This window comes from Vipera ursinii (genome assembly GCF_947247035.1).
Source record: "Vipera ursinii genome assembly, chromosome: 5".
Taxonomy (NCBI): Eukaryota; Metazoa; Chordata; class Lepidosauria; order Squamata; family Viperidae; genus Vipera; species Vipera ursinii.
This window is the reverse complement of record NC_139518.1, coordinates 95,827,550-95,840,102: the sequence shown is the minus strand read 5'-3', so window position 1 is coordinate 95,840,102 and position 12,553 is coordinate 95,827,550. Positions and strand designations below refer to the sequence as shown.

Genomic DNA, 12,553 nt, shown 5'->3' with positions numbered 1-12,553 from the left:
TCTTGGATGAGAAATGAAACATCTTCCTTGCAGACAGCTGGTCATTTACATTATTTTAGAGCAGGGGTGTCAAACTGGAAGCCCCACCCATCCCAGCTCTGGCAAGGGGAAAAAAGTTGTGATACATAGCAACACGTTGACACCCCTTTTTTAGAGAGATGTTGAGGCCACTTGGAGGTTTACCTGTGTCCTCAGGGTCACCTGAGTGGTGCAAATGTGTCTGTAGCCTTATTGGCTGCAGGATGTTTTCTGCCCTGGGTCCCTTCACCATTGAAGACAGGCACAGACTGTTAGGGATGAGTCTGTGTTGTCTGAATCTCAAACTGAAGCGCAAATGGTTCCCGTAGTCTGCATTTATTTTTCTGGAAATCCGTTCATACTCCTGCCTCAGGTGTCCCCCGTGGACACAGGTAAACCTCCAAATGGCCCCAACAACTCTCTAAAAAGAAGGCAACTGACCAGCTGTCTCCAAGGAATATAAATCCTTCCATTCCCCACCATCCAGTCAGAGCTGAAGAAGCTTCTTGGGTGAGAAGCGAAATGTCTTCAAAGAGAAACAAGAAAGTTTGGTTGCCTCATTAAAAAAAAAACACCTTTGGGACAACCAGGACCTGAATGACGGAGAATCTCCATAGATATTTAGCATATACGATGGACTCAATTCAAACTTAGTTGCATTTAAATTCAGTTTTGCCAACATTAGTGGGACTGGAACTGTGGCCCTCTGTTTTATTAACTTATTTTATTTACATTTCATATGTTTTGAACTGCCCATCTTCCTTGGAGATTTTAGTAAAATGTTAAGAAGAAAATCCACTAATTAGTGTTGTTGTTGTTAGCTGCGAAGTCGTGTCCGACCCATCACCACCCCATGGACAATGTTCCTCCAGGCCTTCCTGTCCTCTACCATCTTCTGGAGTCCATTTAAGCTCACACCTACTGCTTCAGTGACTCCATCCAGCCACCTCATTCTCTGTCGTCCCCTTCTTCTATTGCCCTCAATCTTTCCCACCATTAGGCTCTTCTCCAGTGAGTCCTTCCTCCTCATTAGGTGGCCAAAGTATTTGAGTTTTAGCTTCAGGATCTGGCCTTCTAAAGAGCAGTCAGGGTTGATCTCCTCTAGGACTGACCGATTTGATCGCCTTGCAGTCCAAGGGACTCACAGGAGTCTTCTCCAGCACCATAGTTCAAAGGCCTCAATTCTTTGGTGCTCAGCCTTTCTTATGGTCCAACTTTCACAGCCATACATTGCAACTGGGAAGACCACAGCCTTGACTATACACACTTTTGGTGGCAGGGTGATGTCTCTGCTTTTTAGTGTGCTGTCTAGATTTGTCATGGCTTTCCTCTGCAGGAGCAAGTGTCTTTTAATTTCTTGACTACAGTCCCCATCTGTAGTGATCTTGGAGCCCAGGAAAACAAAATCTGTCACTACCTCCATTTCTTCCCCATCTATTTGCCAGAAGTTGAGAGGGCCCGATGCCATGATCTTGGTCTTCTTAATGTTAAGTTTCAAGCCACCTTTTGCGCTCTCCTTCTTCACCTGAAACAAGAGGCTCTTTAGTTCCTCTTCACTTTCTGCCATTAGAGTGGTATCATCTGCATATCTTAGATTGTTGATATTTCTCCCGGTAATCTTAATTCCAACTTTTGATTCATCTAGCCCTGCCTTTCTCTCTAATTAGTAAAAAAATATATATGGCTAGGCAATTCCATTATCAGGACCAAGCTAAGTGCCACAAAGCTTTTCGCCAGGAAAGATGTTATGCAAAAAGAGAAAATGAAAGAAAAATAAAGTTAGGAAGGAAGTCCCAAAATTAGATATCTCCATTAAGAAATCTGCAATTCAAAGTGAGATTCAAAATAGAGACTTTAAGTTGACTATGTGAGTATATGAGTCGAATTAATCAAGCTCATTAGGATCTTGGAATCCATTTGCTCTAATTTATCTAGAAGTTTAAAAATGTTACTAGAGAGAAAACTTTCCAGACAGTAGGTCAGTGGAGAATCACTGATTAATATTCATCTCTAGGTTGTTGATTTTTGTGAGGCACTAAGATTTCTCTTTGATCTTTTGTCACTGTTCATCATAGTAATTGGAACCACTTATCTCAAAAATTGAGTAACTTTGTCTAGATAAATCTTTTTTCCAATTAAGAAATCTCAGCATAATGCAAGGGTCCAAGTTTCAGTAGCCTGTACTTGAAGAATGAAGCAAGCAATTTAAATTTAAATTTAACCTACATCCTGTGCCTTTTGTCCTCTTCCCCAAACTCTGTAGTAACTATAGCTCTTTGTAAAAGCTGCTGGGGAGATGCTGAGCATGGGTATGCTCCATTGGCTTGTAGTTCTAATTTTTCCATTTTCAAGGAACAATGCCATTTCTTTACCTTTCAAGCAGACCTGCTGATGTGCATGGCAGAGAGAAGGCATGAATTCAAATCCAGACACTGACTGGCATTTAGATTGGTAGAGGATGCAGCATTACGAATGAAAACTGACCACACCCAACGAAGAAACTTAATGGAATTGTATTTCCAACAGCAAACATTTCTTCTTGGGAAGGCCAACTAGGGTTGGAAAGATCAATGTTTCCCATGGCCTGCCCATGGTAGAGAAGTACAAGATATAAGCAATGGGGCCAATTCTAGTGGTGCACAAATTGGAAACTCAACAGTTCCATTTAGATTCGTGGTTTGGGATCTGGAGGTGGAAGAATTACATTTGAGCCACCCCTTTGAAAAAAATAATTTCAACTGAAGGATATAATGGGTGAATGGTCAAAATTCCTACAATGTCTTCATTTGCAGGGGAACAGGGCACAATAATAGCTGGAGTGGTCAACCTGGTAGAGGACCTCACACCTGAAAAACACCAGCAGAATGAGTGAAGGATTCTCAAGCTCCCAAAAGCAAAAGAAACCTGTTGAGGTTCTTCTAAGGGATTTCCTTCATTGTTCCTCACCTCTAGACAGAAATCTTGCAAAACTAAAGCAGGCAACTTGCACCATAAAACATTACCCACTAGGAACTGTTAGGGAGGAACTGTCCTCACCCTTTTTCTCCCACACAAATCTAAAGCGCTGCCTTTCGCTACTCTAAAATGCAATTCTTTCTCTCCTGGGAAAATCTAGTTAGCACTCTATCACAAGGACAGCCTAGCAACCTCTTAACCATATAAGAAAGATTGTGTAACGTTGAAATACTGAACCAATGCAGAAAGCGTCCTCCTGTGTTCCAACTTAAAAATAATAAAAAAATTGATAACAACTGATTCAAATTTAAACCTTCCTTTTCCATCTTCTGAAGACACCTTGGCTTAAAAAGACATGCTGTAGAAAACTCTCCATTGACTTGCCCAGGTTTTCCAAAACCACAGTCTCCTATGTCTTTTGCTTTCTAAGGCAGGGGTCTCCAACTTCTGCGACTTTAAGAGTTATGGACTTTGACACACACACACACACACACACACACACACACACACACACACACACACACACACACACCAGAATTCTCCAGCCAGCATGACTGGCTGGGCAATTCTAGGAGTTGAAGTCAACAACTCTTAAATTTTCCAAGGTTGGAGAGCCCTGCTCTAAGGGGTGGCTTTCTAAACTGCCAACGTCGTTGTGCCTTCTTTTAAACATCACCCTCTAGTTGCAGTTATACAGATGAGGCCAATTCTCAGTGGAACATTAAGCCATGAGGTTGTGGATCGATAGCGCTGTTCTGAAGGGCTGATCTTGAGGAAGGCTTTTGTTTCCTCAGTAGTAGGCATGTTGATCGATCAACATGGTTCTGTGTCTTCCAGAGTTTACAGAAGTGGTTGTTGAGAAGACAAATGTGAGCAGGCAAACTAGGTTGGCCCAGGGTGATTGGCACAGCCAACGTTTCAGAATTGAGCGAAGCTGCCAAGTGGAGAATGCTTGGCAAATAGCAATAGAGCTGGTCCAGGTAAAAGGAGTCTGTCATTGTGAAAGAACCAGATGGTGCAGATGTGTAGCCTGGAAGCTATAAATGGAGCGAGATGGGACTTTCATAGCTGTTCATTGGGCCATTTAGCTCCGAACCAGCTGGATTGCCATCACGTGGCAGGCGCTGACACAAAGGCTGCAGGCTGGCACCTGCAAAGAGGCAAGTGTGGGCATATACACTTGGCAGGTACATGAGCAAGAAATGACATACACATCCACTGAGCAGATTCTTTAGATCAAGGGTGCAGACGGCATGGGGCACATGGAGTAAAGATACATGACCTGCAACTGGAAAGAGGGTGGCCTTGGAAATACAGTGTCACACAAGATTTTAGAGGGCCTGATTAAAAATACAGGTGCTTCAAGTCTGAATGAATGAAGTTGAATATTTGAAAACTTCCCCCAACTTTATGCACCCTGAACAATCAGAGCTGTAAGCTTGGAGCATTGTGGGCATGTGTGCCGTCACCCCAGCCCCACCTCCCCTTGTGGGCCCTCCTCACCAGCAGCCCCCCAGGCATGGCCCATGTGGAGCAGTGCAACTCAGGACATGGCAGCCAGGCAGCAGAGACAAGACTCCACCCTCATGCCCCATTGCACGCAGATGATGCTGCAGGGTGCGGACAGAGGGCGCATCCGCCATGGTGCTGCTGGGCCATCTGGGCGATCTGCGGTGGGCTGTGGAGGTGGTGAGTGGCCTGGCGGGTGGGCGGGGCAGGAAGTGGGGGTGGAGCATGGAGGAGGGGCAGAGCAGGCGGGACAGGGAGGGGTTGGTTTTTGGGCACTCGGTCTCTAAACGTTTCGCCATCATTGGACTAGATATATAGTATTTCTTATATACATACATCTATCTATCTGTCTGTCTATCTATCTATCTATCTATCTATCTATCTATCTATCTATCTATCTATCTATCTATCTATCTATCTATTATTGGGACTTATATGCCACCCTATCTCCTGAAGGACTCAGGGCGGCTAACAACAATAAAATACAATGATACAAAAGTTAAAAAGAATTAAAAAGAATTAAATTAAATTAAAAAAATTAAATTAAAAAGAATTAAATTAACAGCCCCAATAGAATAAATTAAAATTGTAGTTAAAAATTAAAAAACATGTTAAAATCCCTGTCGTCAGTCCAGGTCAGCCTGATGGAAAAGGAATGTTTTAAGGCCACGGCAAAAGGACCGGAGCCATCCAGAGCTCAAGGGGAAGTTGGTTCCATAGGGCTGGCACTCCCACAGAGAAGGCCCTCCCCCTGGGGGTCACCAGCCGACATTGTCTAGCCGACTGTACCCTGAGGAGGCCTTCTCTTTGTGAGCGTACTGGGCGATGGGAGATCATTCCTGGCAGGAGACGGTCCTGCAAATATCCCGGGCCTAGGCCATGTAGGGCTTTAAAGGTAAGTAACTTAAATATCACCCGGAGGGCAACCGGTAACCAATGCAGCTCACGCAGGAGGGGTGTAATATGGGAGCATCGGGGTGCTCCCATCACAACCCATGCAGCCGCATTCTGCACCAGCTGAAGCCTCCAGGTGGTCTTCAAGGGCAGCCCCATGTAGAGAGCATTGCAGTAGTCTATACGGGAGGTAACAAGTGCATGAGTGACTGTACGTAGAGCATCTCGGTCCAGATAGGGGCGCAACTGGCGCACCAGGCAAATCTGGGCAAATGCCCCCCTGGCCACAACTCCAATATGATCTTCAAAACTGAGTCGTGAATCCAGGAGGATGCCTAAATTGTGTGCCCTATCAACGGGAGGTAAAACCTCTCCTCCCATAACCAAAGATGGAACCTCTTGGACTAAACGAGATGCCGGTACATAATGCCACTCAGCCTTGGCCTGGTTGAGCCGGAGCCTGTTCTTCCCCATCCAAATCCGTACCACTTCCAGGCAACGGGACATCACATCGAGGGCATCACTGGGTTGGTTCGGGGTGGAGATGAAAAGCTGGGTATCATCAGCATATTGACGATACCTCACCCCGAAACCACAGGTGATCTCACCCAGTGGCTTCATATAGATGTTGAACAGGAGGAGCGAGAGTACAGACCCCTGAGGCACCCCACAAAGAAGGGGCCCTAGGGGGCTGACCTCTGCCCCCCTGCCAACACCGTCTGCGAACAGCCCGAGAGGTAGGAGGAGAACCACCGTAAAACGGTGCCTCCCACTCCCAACCCCTCAAGACGTCACAGCAAGATACCATGGTTGATGGTATCAAAAGCCGCTGAGAGATCTAATAGGACCAGGACAGAGGAATAACCCCTATCTCGGGCCCACCAAGGATCATCCACCAGCGTGACCAATGCCCTCTCCGTGCTGTACCCGGGCCTGAACCCCGATTGGTACAGATCCAGATACTCAGTTTCCTCCAGGACCAAAGGGAGCTGCCCTGCCACCACATTCTCAACAGCCTTCGCAAGAAAGCGAAGGTTGGAGACAGGACGAAAGTTATTTAAAATAGCTGGATCCAAAGCAGGTTTCTTGAGGAGGGGCCTTACCACCGCCTCATATATATATATGTAAACAAAGAATAAAGGGAGACAGATATGATCATTTCAAACTTATTTGTTCTCATCAGTCAGCCATACCCTTCTGAGATTCAAACCTGGGCCGACTGCGTCTTAAGCAGTTGTTTTAACCCCTAGGCCACAGGCTCTCTCTCTCTTTGTTAGCTGAGAAGCAAGGGAGATATGTGTGAAATGTTTGTTAAGTATTTAGAATGCACTTGCTTAGGTCCCAAACATGGGACAAATCTTATTTCCTATTTCAGCCTAACCCAAGGCCATCTACAGGCAGTAGCCACAGCAGTGGCAGCTCATATTTGTATAATTTTTTTTGGCTTGCTAACAAAGAATAAAGGGAGACAGATATGATCATTTCAAACTCAGAAGGGTATGGCTGACTGATGAGAACAAATAAGTTTGAAATGCATATCAGTCTCCCTTAATTCTTCGTTAGCAATTTAAAATTTACACAAATATGAGCTGTCACCGGTGTGACTACTGCCTGTCGATGGCCTTCAGGATAGGCTGTCACAGGAAATAAAGATTTGTCCCATGTTTGGGGCCTAGCAAGGTAATCTAAAAAAACAGTTAGCAAGCATTTGTCATATATATATATATATATATATATATATATATATATATATATATATATATATATATATATATATATATATATATATATATATATATATATTATATATATATATATATGTGTGTGTGTGTGTGTGTGTGTGTGTGTGTGTGAGTGTGTGTGTGTGTGTGTAATATCTATATACACTACTTCATATCAGGAGATATTCCTTTAGGAATCCTGTTTGCAGACCATTTTGGTTGCCCTCAAATTAATTTTTAATTTCTTTCCTTTGATGTTTAATGAGTAATAAAAAAGAGAAGAAGAACATGCACGGACGGCGTGAAACTCGGCTTCTTTTAGATCCAATACACCAGAGTCTTCCTTCCAGAGGGCGGGAAAAAACAACAACAATCCTCTTAGCTGAGGCTCACAGAGAATGCATTTAAAATTCTTCATGCCTCAATAGATTCCAAATTTCTGGAATATAATTTAACATCACATTCACATCCCTGACCCTTATTTCTTTTCCCAGTGCACTATTTACAACCTTATGAATATTAAATCAAAAGGTGTCAACATAGAACAGGCCCTCAACATATTTTTTCAATTATACCATCAGACTTATATTTTGACCTTTATTGCTTCCTGGAACTCAAGCAATTTATTTCAAAAACCATTATGGGCACCCCTGGAAAGTTACTATCTTTCACCTTTAATACTTTAGCAGGGCCCTGGTTCTCATTTTACTCATAACCCAGTTGCTTTTCTCATATCAGAGGCTTTGAAACACATTTTGGAATCTGTTGAGAAGGCGATTCAGGTTTGATCTCGTGAAATCTTGACATTGTGAGATAATCCAACCCTGAAGATTGCTGACAAAGCATTCTTCTGGAATTAATGGACAAAACAGACATTAGCACTTTGGTCCAGCTCATTGCTAATTAAAACTTTTACAATGTTTCACAACAATAAGATTGCTGAATGACAACAGATACAATTGAAACACCTTGTCGCTGAATCTAGAGTTAATTTTGACTTTCAGTTGGAAACGTATCGTTAAGAGAGGTGATTAATTTGGAATATGGATCTGGACTATCCTGTTTCAAAATCAGTAAGCTATGGCCGGTGGGATTCAAATACGTGAACAGCCAGTTCTCTGCGTGGATGCCACTTCCGGAAGTCCATTCTGGGCCTGGGCAACAAAAAAAGAAAATAGCTAACAGTTCTGCCAAAGTGGTGCAAACCAGCTGAATCCCACCACTGGCTATGGCCCTGATTTAAAGTAAAGGACATTTGGAAATTCTCTGAGTACAGCCAAGAAATTTCCCATTGAGCTAAGAAAGGTTGCTCAAGTTACAGTGATGGAATGACATAAAGGTATAAAATAGGTGTCCCAAAGGTGATCAAACCAGTCAGTCCTAGAGGAGATCATCCCTGATTGCTCTTTAGAAGGCCAGATCCTGAAGCTAAAACTCAAATCCTTTGGCCACCTAATGAGAAGGAAGGACTCACTGGAGAAGAGCCTCATGCTGGGAAAGGTTGAGGGCAAGAGAAGAAGGGGACGACAGAGAAGGAGGTGGCTGGATGGAGTCACTGAAGCAGTAGGCGTGAGCTTAAAGGGACTCCAGAAGATGGTAGAGGACAGGAAGGCCTGGAGGAACGTTGTCCATGGGGTCGCGATGGGTCAGACATGACTTCGCAGCTAACAACAAGGTGTCCCAAAGGTGTTTTTGTACAAGGCAACTGGACTTTCTTGTTGTTGTTGTTTTTCTTTGAAGACGTTTCGCTTCTAGTCCAAGAAGCTTCTTCAGCTTCTGAAGAGTTGAAGACGCTTCTTGGATGAGAAATGAAACATCTTCAAAGAAAAACTAGAAAGTCCAGTTGCCTTCTGAAAAAGGAGGTTGACTTATTCTCCAAAGAATGAGGGCAGGACAAAAAGCAACAGGTGGAAGTGCCTCAAAGGGAGATTCAATTGGTAGTGAGAACAATTAATCAACGGAACAGCTTGCTTCCAAGAGTTGTGGGTGCTCCATTGCTGGAAGTTTTCCAAAAAAAAAAGGTTGAGCAATAATTTGTCTGGGATGCTGTAAGGACTCCTGCTTAGAAGACTTCCAAGGTCTCTTCCACCCTATGACTGCATGATGTTCTAACATCAAAGTACCTGTCACGTTGACTTGTCTCTTATAAACCCATGATTCTCATGTATTTTCCTTCCTAGGTTACCTCCTGGTTTAAAAACATCACAGAACGCTTCGATAAATATGCAACTGCCTTCGGGAGAAGCAAGCTCTTATTTCAATAGCGCGGCTCCAAGAAATACGGCGGGCTACTCATCGCCGAGAGCCAGTTCTGTTCCCATCATCCCTTCGGTGGGCTTAGACGAAGCCTGCATGCAGACTCAAAACACTTCAGACACCATAGGCGTCAAATGGTGCAAAAACTCCTATTCCACCGAAATGGTCAATCTGAGTGCCCCAGCCAGCAGCTGTCTTATTGCAGAACAACAAGAAGTCAAACTATTGTTAGAAACTGTCCAGGAACAGATCCGAATTCTGACCGATGCGAGGAGGTCGGACAACTTCGACCTTTCCAAGGTCAAGACGGAGAACAGTAGAAGTGGAAACACGGTTTTTCTTCCCATGAGCCCCGTGGCCAAATCGGAGCGAGAGCAGGCACAGTTCGTCTTCAAAAGTGAATCAAAAAGAGACTCGGCATCAGTCAAGTGACTTTGACCTTTGTGGGGGTGGACGGGAGGGTAAAATGGGGGGTGGGGTGGGGTGGGGCTGTATGGTTCTGTGCATTTGAAGCTTTGCTAAACAGGAAAGAGAGGAAATTACAAATTATTTATATGCATTAATTTAAAAACATCTACTTAGAAGAAACCAAATAGTCTATCGCCCTCATCTCAGTGTTTTTTAACAAAATATTTTTTTAACGGAAAGAGTTACCAGGTGGTATGACCCTTAACCAGACGTTCTGTTTTTTGGTTTTTTAATTCTTTCTGGTTGGTTTTCTTTCTTCCCTTTGTCCCTTTCTTTTTTTTTTTTTTACTTTTGCCCATCTCTCTTCTTGGGCTGTTCCTTCCAAGCCTACATGTTCTCCCCAACTTTGTTGACGGAACTGTCAATGGGACTTTTTCACCTAAATGAAACCGTGCCGGGATGCAGCTCCTGGTCTCACTAAATTCCCACTGATTTTAGAAGTTTTCAACTTCTTACAAGGAATTCATGCCTTGTAATCCAAATCTCTGATGTTCTTTGGTAATAATTTGACTCCTTCCTTCTCCAGATCTGCAGCGAAGACAGTTGCTGTACCCTAAGCCTTAGGCCACAAATTTGTAATAATAAAACAAATACAAATGATAAAAAATCAGTGAAAGACCATTCCAAGTTGTGGTCTCCAGATCTTTCCAGATTCTGTGACTGATACCTCTTCACCCCAGCTAGCCAGGTTGTGCGGGAGATGATGATCAACCCAACCATTATATCAGAAGGAGAACATCAGAACATTGGCTTAAGTAGAAAGCTAAATATAATAGCAACATTTTCACAAGTAATGAACTATTTGCCTGGGTTAATAAATTTATTATGAGGGTGAAGGTGAAGGGATTTTGGAAAGAGGGTGTGTCTGTGTTCATTGGTTTGGGGTTTGGGGGGGGGGTGGAAGGTGTCTTTTCTCCTAAAAATTTAAGAAAATCCCAAAGTGCTTTTAGATCAGGCTAGCAACGTTCTTCAGGAGAATGTTTTTTTCCCCCTTCATTAATGCAAATAGACTTTTCTCCTGTATGACTCTTAGTGTTTATTGTCACGTCAAGATTCACATTCTAATACTCCGGCAAATATAAATATTTTACAACTCCCTTTTCTAACCAGATCTCTTGCATTTGCCATTCTCCAAACTCAACCAGTACAATGAAAGAAGATTTATTTATTTTTGAATTTGTGAGTTATAATTTAACACCATCTGTGCAATGCCAGATTGAGTAAGACTGTCTCACAATAGGTTTTTCTTGGTTCCTCCTTCACCTAGTCCAGAAAGCTTAGTTTCAGAAGAAGAGTATTTAAGTAGCAAAATTCTAGGAAACTCTTTTGCCTGTTTTATCTTCAGGATCTTTGTGAGGAAGGTAAAACATTGCAAATATGCAGGTTATATTTATATATTATGATTTTTTTTGTTAATATAAAAATGAAAATTAAGAAGGTCCCTTAAACTACATTATTTTCCAGGAAAGGTATGCTATTATTACCATGTTGTTCCTGAAGGTTACCTGTGAACTCCAAGGAAATTCTTCAAATATATGCATTGTCTGTGGTTTTGGTTTTTTTATATTCTTACCCAAGAACTAAAGGATCCAATATGTTCCTCTATTAAAAATATATTTATAATTGTCAGTTCCATTTCTACAATCCCTATTGGTGCCAGCTATTGAGTATTGAAACCTACTTTGGCCATGTCAAAAAGTAAGGCTTAATTTTCTCACATTATTCCTGATTGCCCTCATGAGGAATTCAATGGAATACAAGAAAATGGATTAACCTATGTGGACTTTTCTATAAACTTCATACCCTCCTATATACTTCTGAAGTCTTCAGGCATCAATATATGGTAGAAAGAGGGTTCTTGGGCATAACGTAGGGGGCCTTTGGATGTCAAAACAAGAAATGCACTTCCTATTTTCTCTTCTCCTTTGCAAAGTCTTTGGAAGAATTTACACATTTCCCCACAGAGGCATCATGCTAATTTAACGTCTGAGGTTATGAAAGCACAGGGCGGTTATATACCCTCGGCAAATCGTAAGGTCCAGAGCTATCGTTCTGATTTGCCCTTAAAGGCCTATAAAGGGGCAATTGGTGATACTCCCAAACCTTAATGGGCCCATCCGCATCTATCTGTAGTTGGATGCTAATTATAATACATTGTGCATTCTGCTGAGCCAACGTGGTTTTAGAAAAAAGTGTTCATTGGTTTAAGGGGATTTCTGGGTGAGCACAGGATCAAGTCCTTATTATTATTATTTTTAAAGAAAAAGATAATTTGGGGTTTTCTTAAGCACTTGAAATTTATTTTGTATTGTTTTTATTTAACCACAAACCACACTATGGCATCAGAATAAAGAAGTTGTGTTCAGTAACCACCTATCTATTAGTACTTTTTTAAATTTTGTTTTTAAAGAAACAGCTGGTTCAATTGCTATTTATTCTCTCTCTCTCTCTCTCTCTCTCTCTCTCTCTCTCTCTCTCTCTATATATATATATATATATATATATATATATATATATATATATATATATATATATATATATATATACATACATACATATATATATATATACATATACATACAAACACACTAATGCAGAATCATATATTTAAAAATATATGCACAATGAAGATAAAATACATTTAACACTCCAATCGAAAGCCAGAGCAGTTGGGGAAAAATAAATTGTGTTAGCATGATTCCATGTTTCTCTAAGTGGAGTGTCCTAACACC

The 12,553-nt window shown here is 42.1% G+C and overlaps 1 protein-coding gene across 1 annotated transcript in view; it reads left to right on the top strand.

Moving 5' to 3' along the window:
* The window catches only part of NRG3 (neuregulin 3), a gene marked incomplete at its 5' end in the record, with an annotated part of 542,787 nt that extends 532,236 nt beyond the window's left edge, over positions 1-10,551 (top strand). The window contains one exon of the mRNA XM_083364204.1: positions 9,278-10,551. Within this exon, the coding sequence (XP_083220330.1) occupies positions 9,278-9,785 (508 nt within the window). The 3' untranslated portion in view covers positions 9,786-10,551. The remainder of the gene's footprint in view (positions 1-9,277) is intronic.
* Between the last annotated feature and the right edge of the window lie 2,002 nt (positions 10,552-12,553).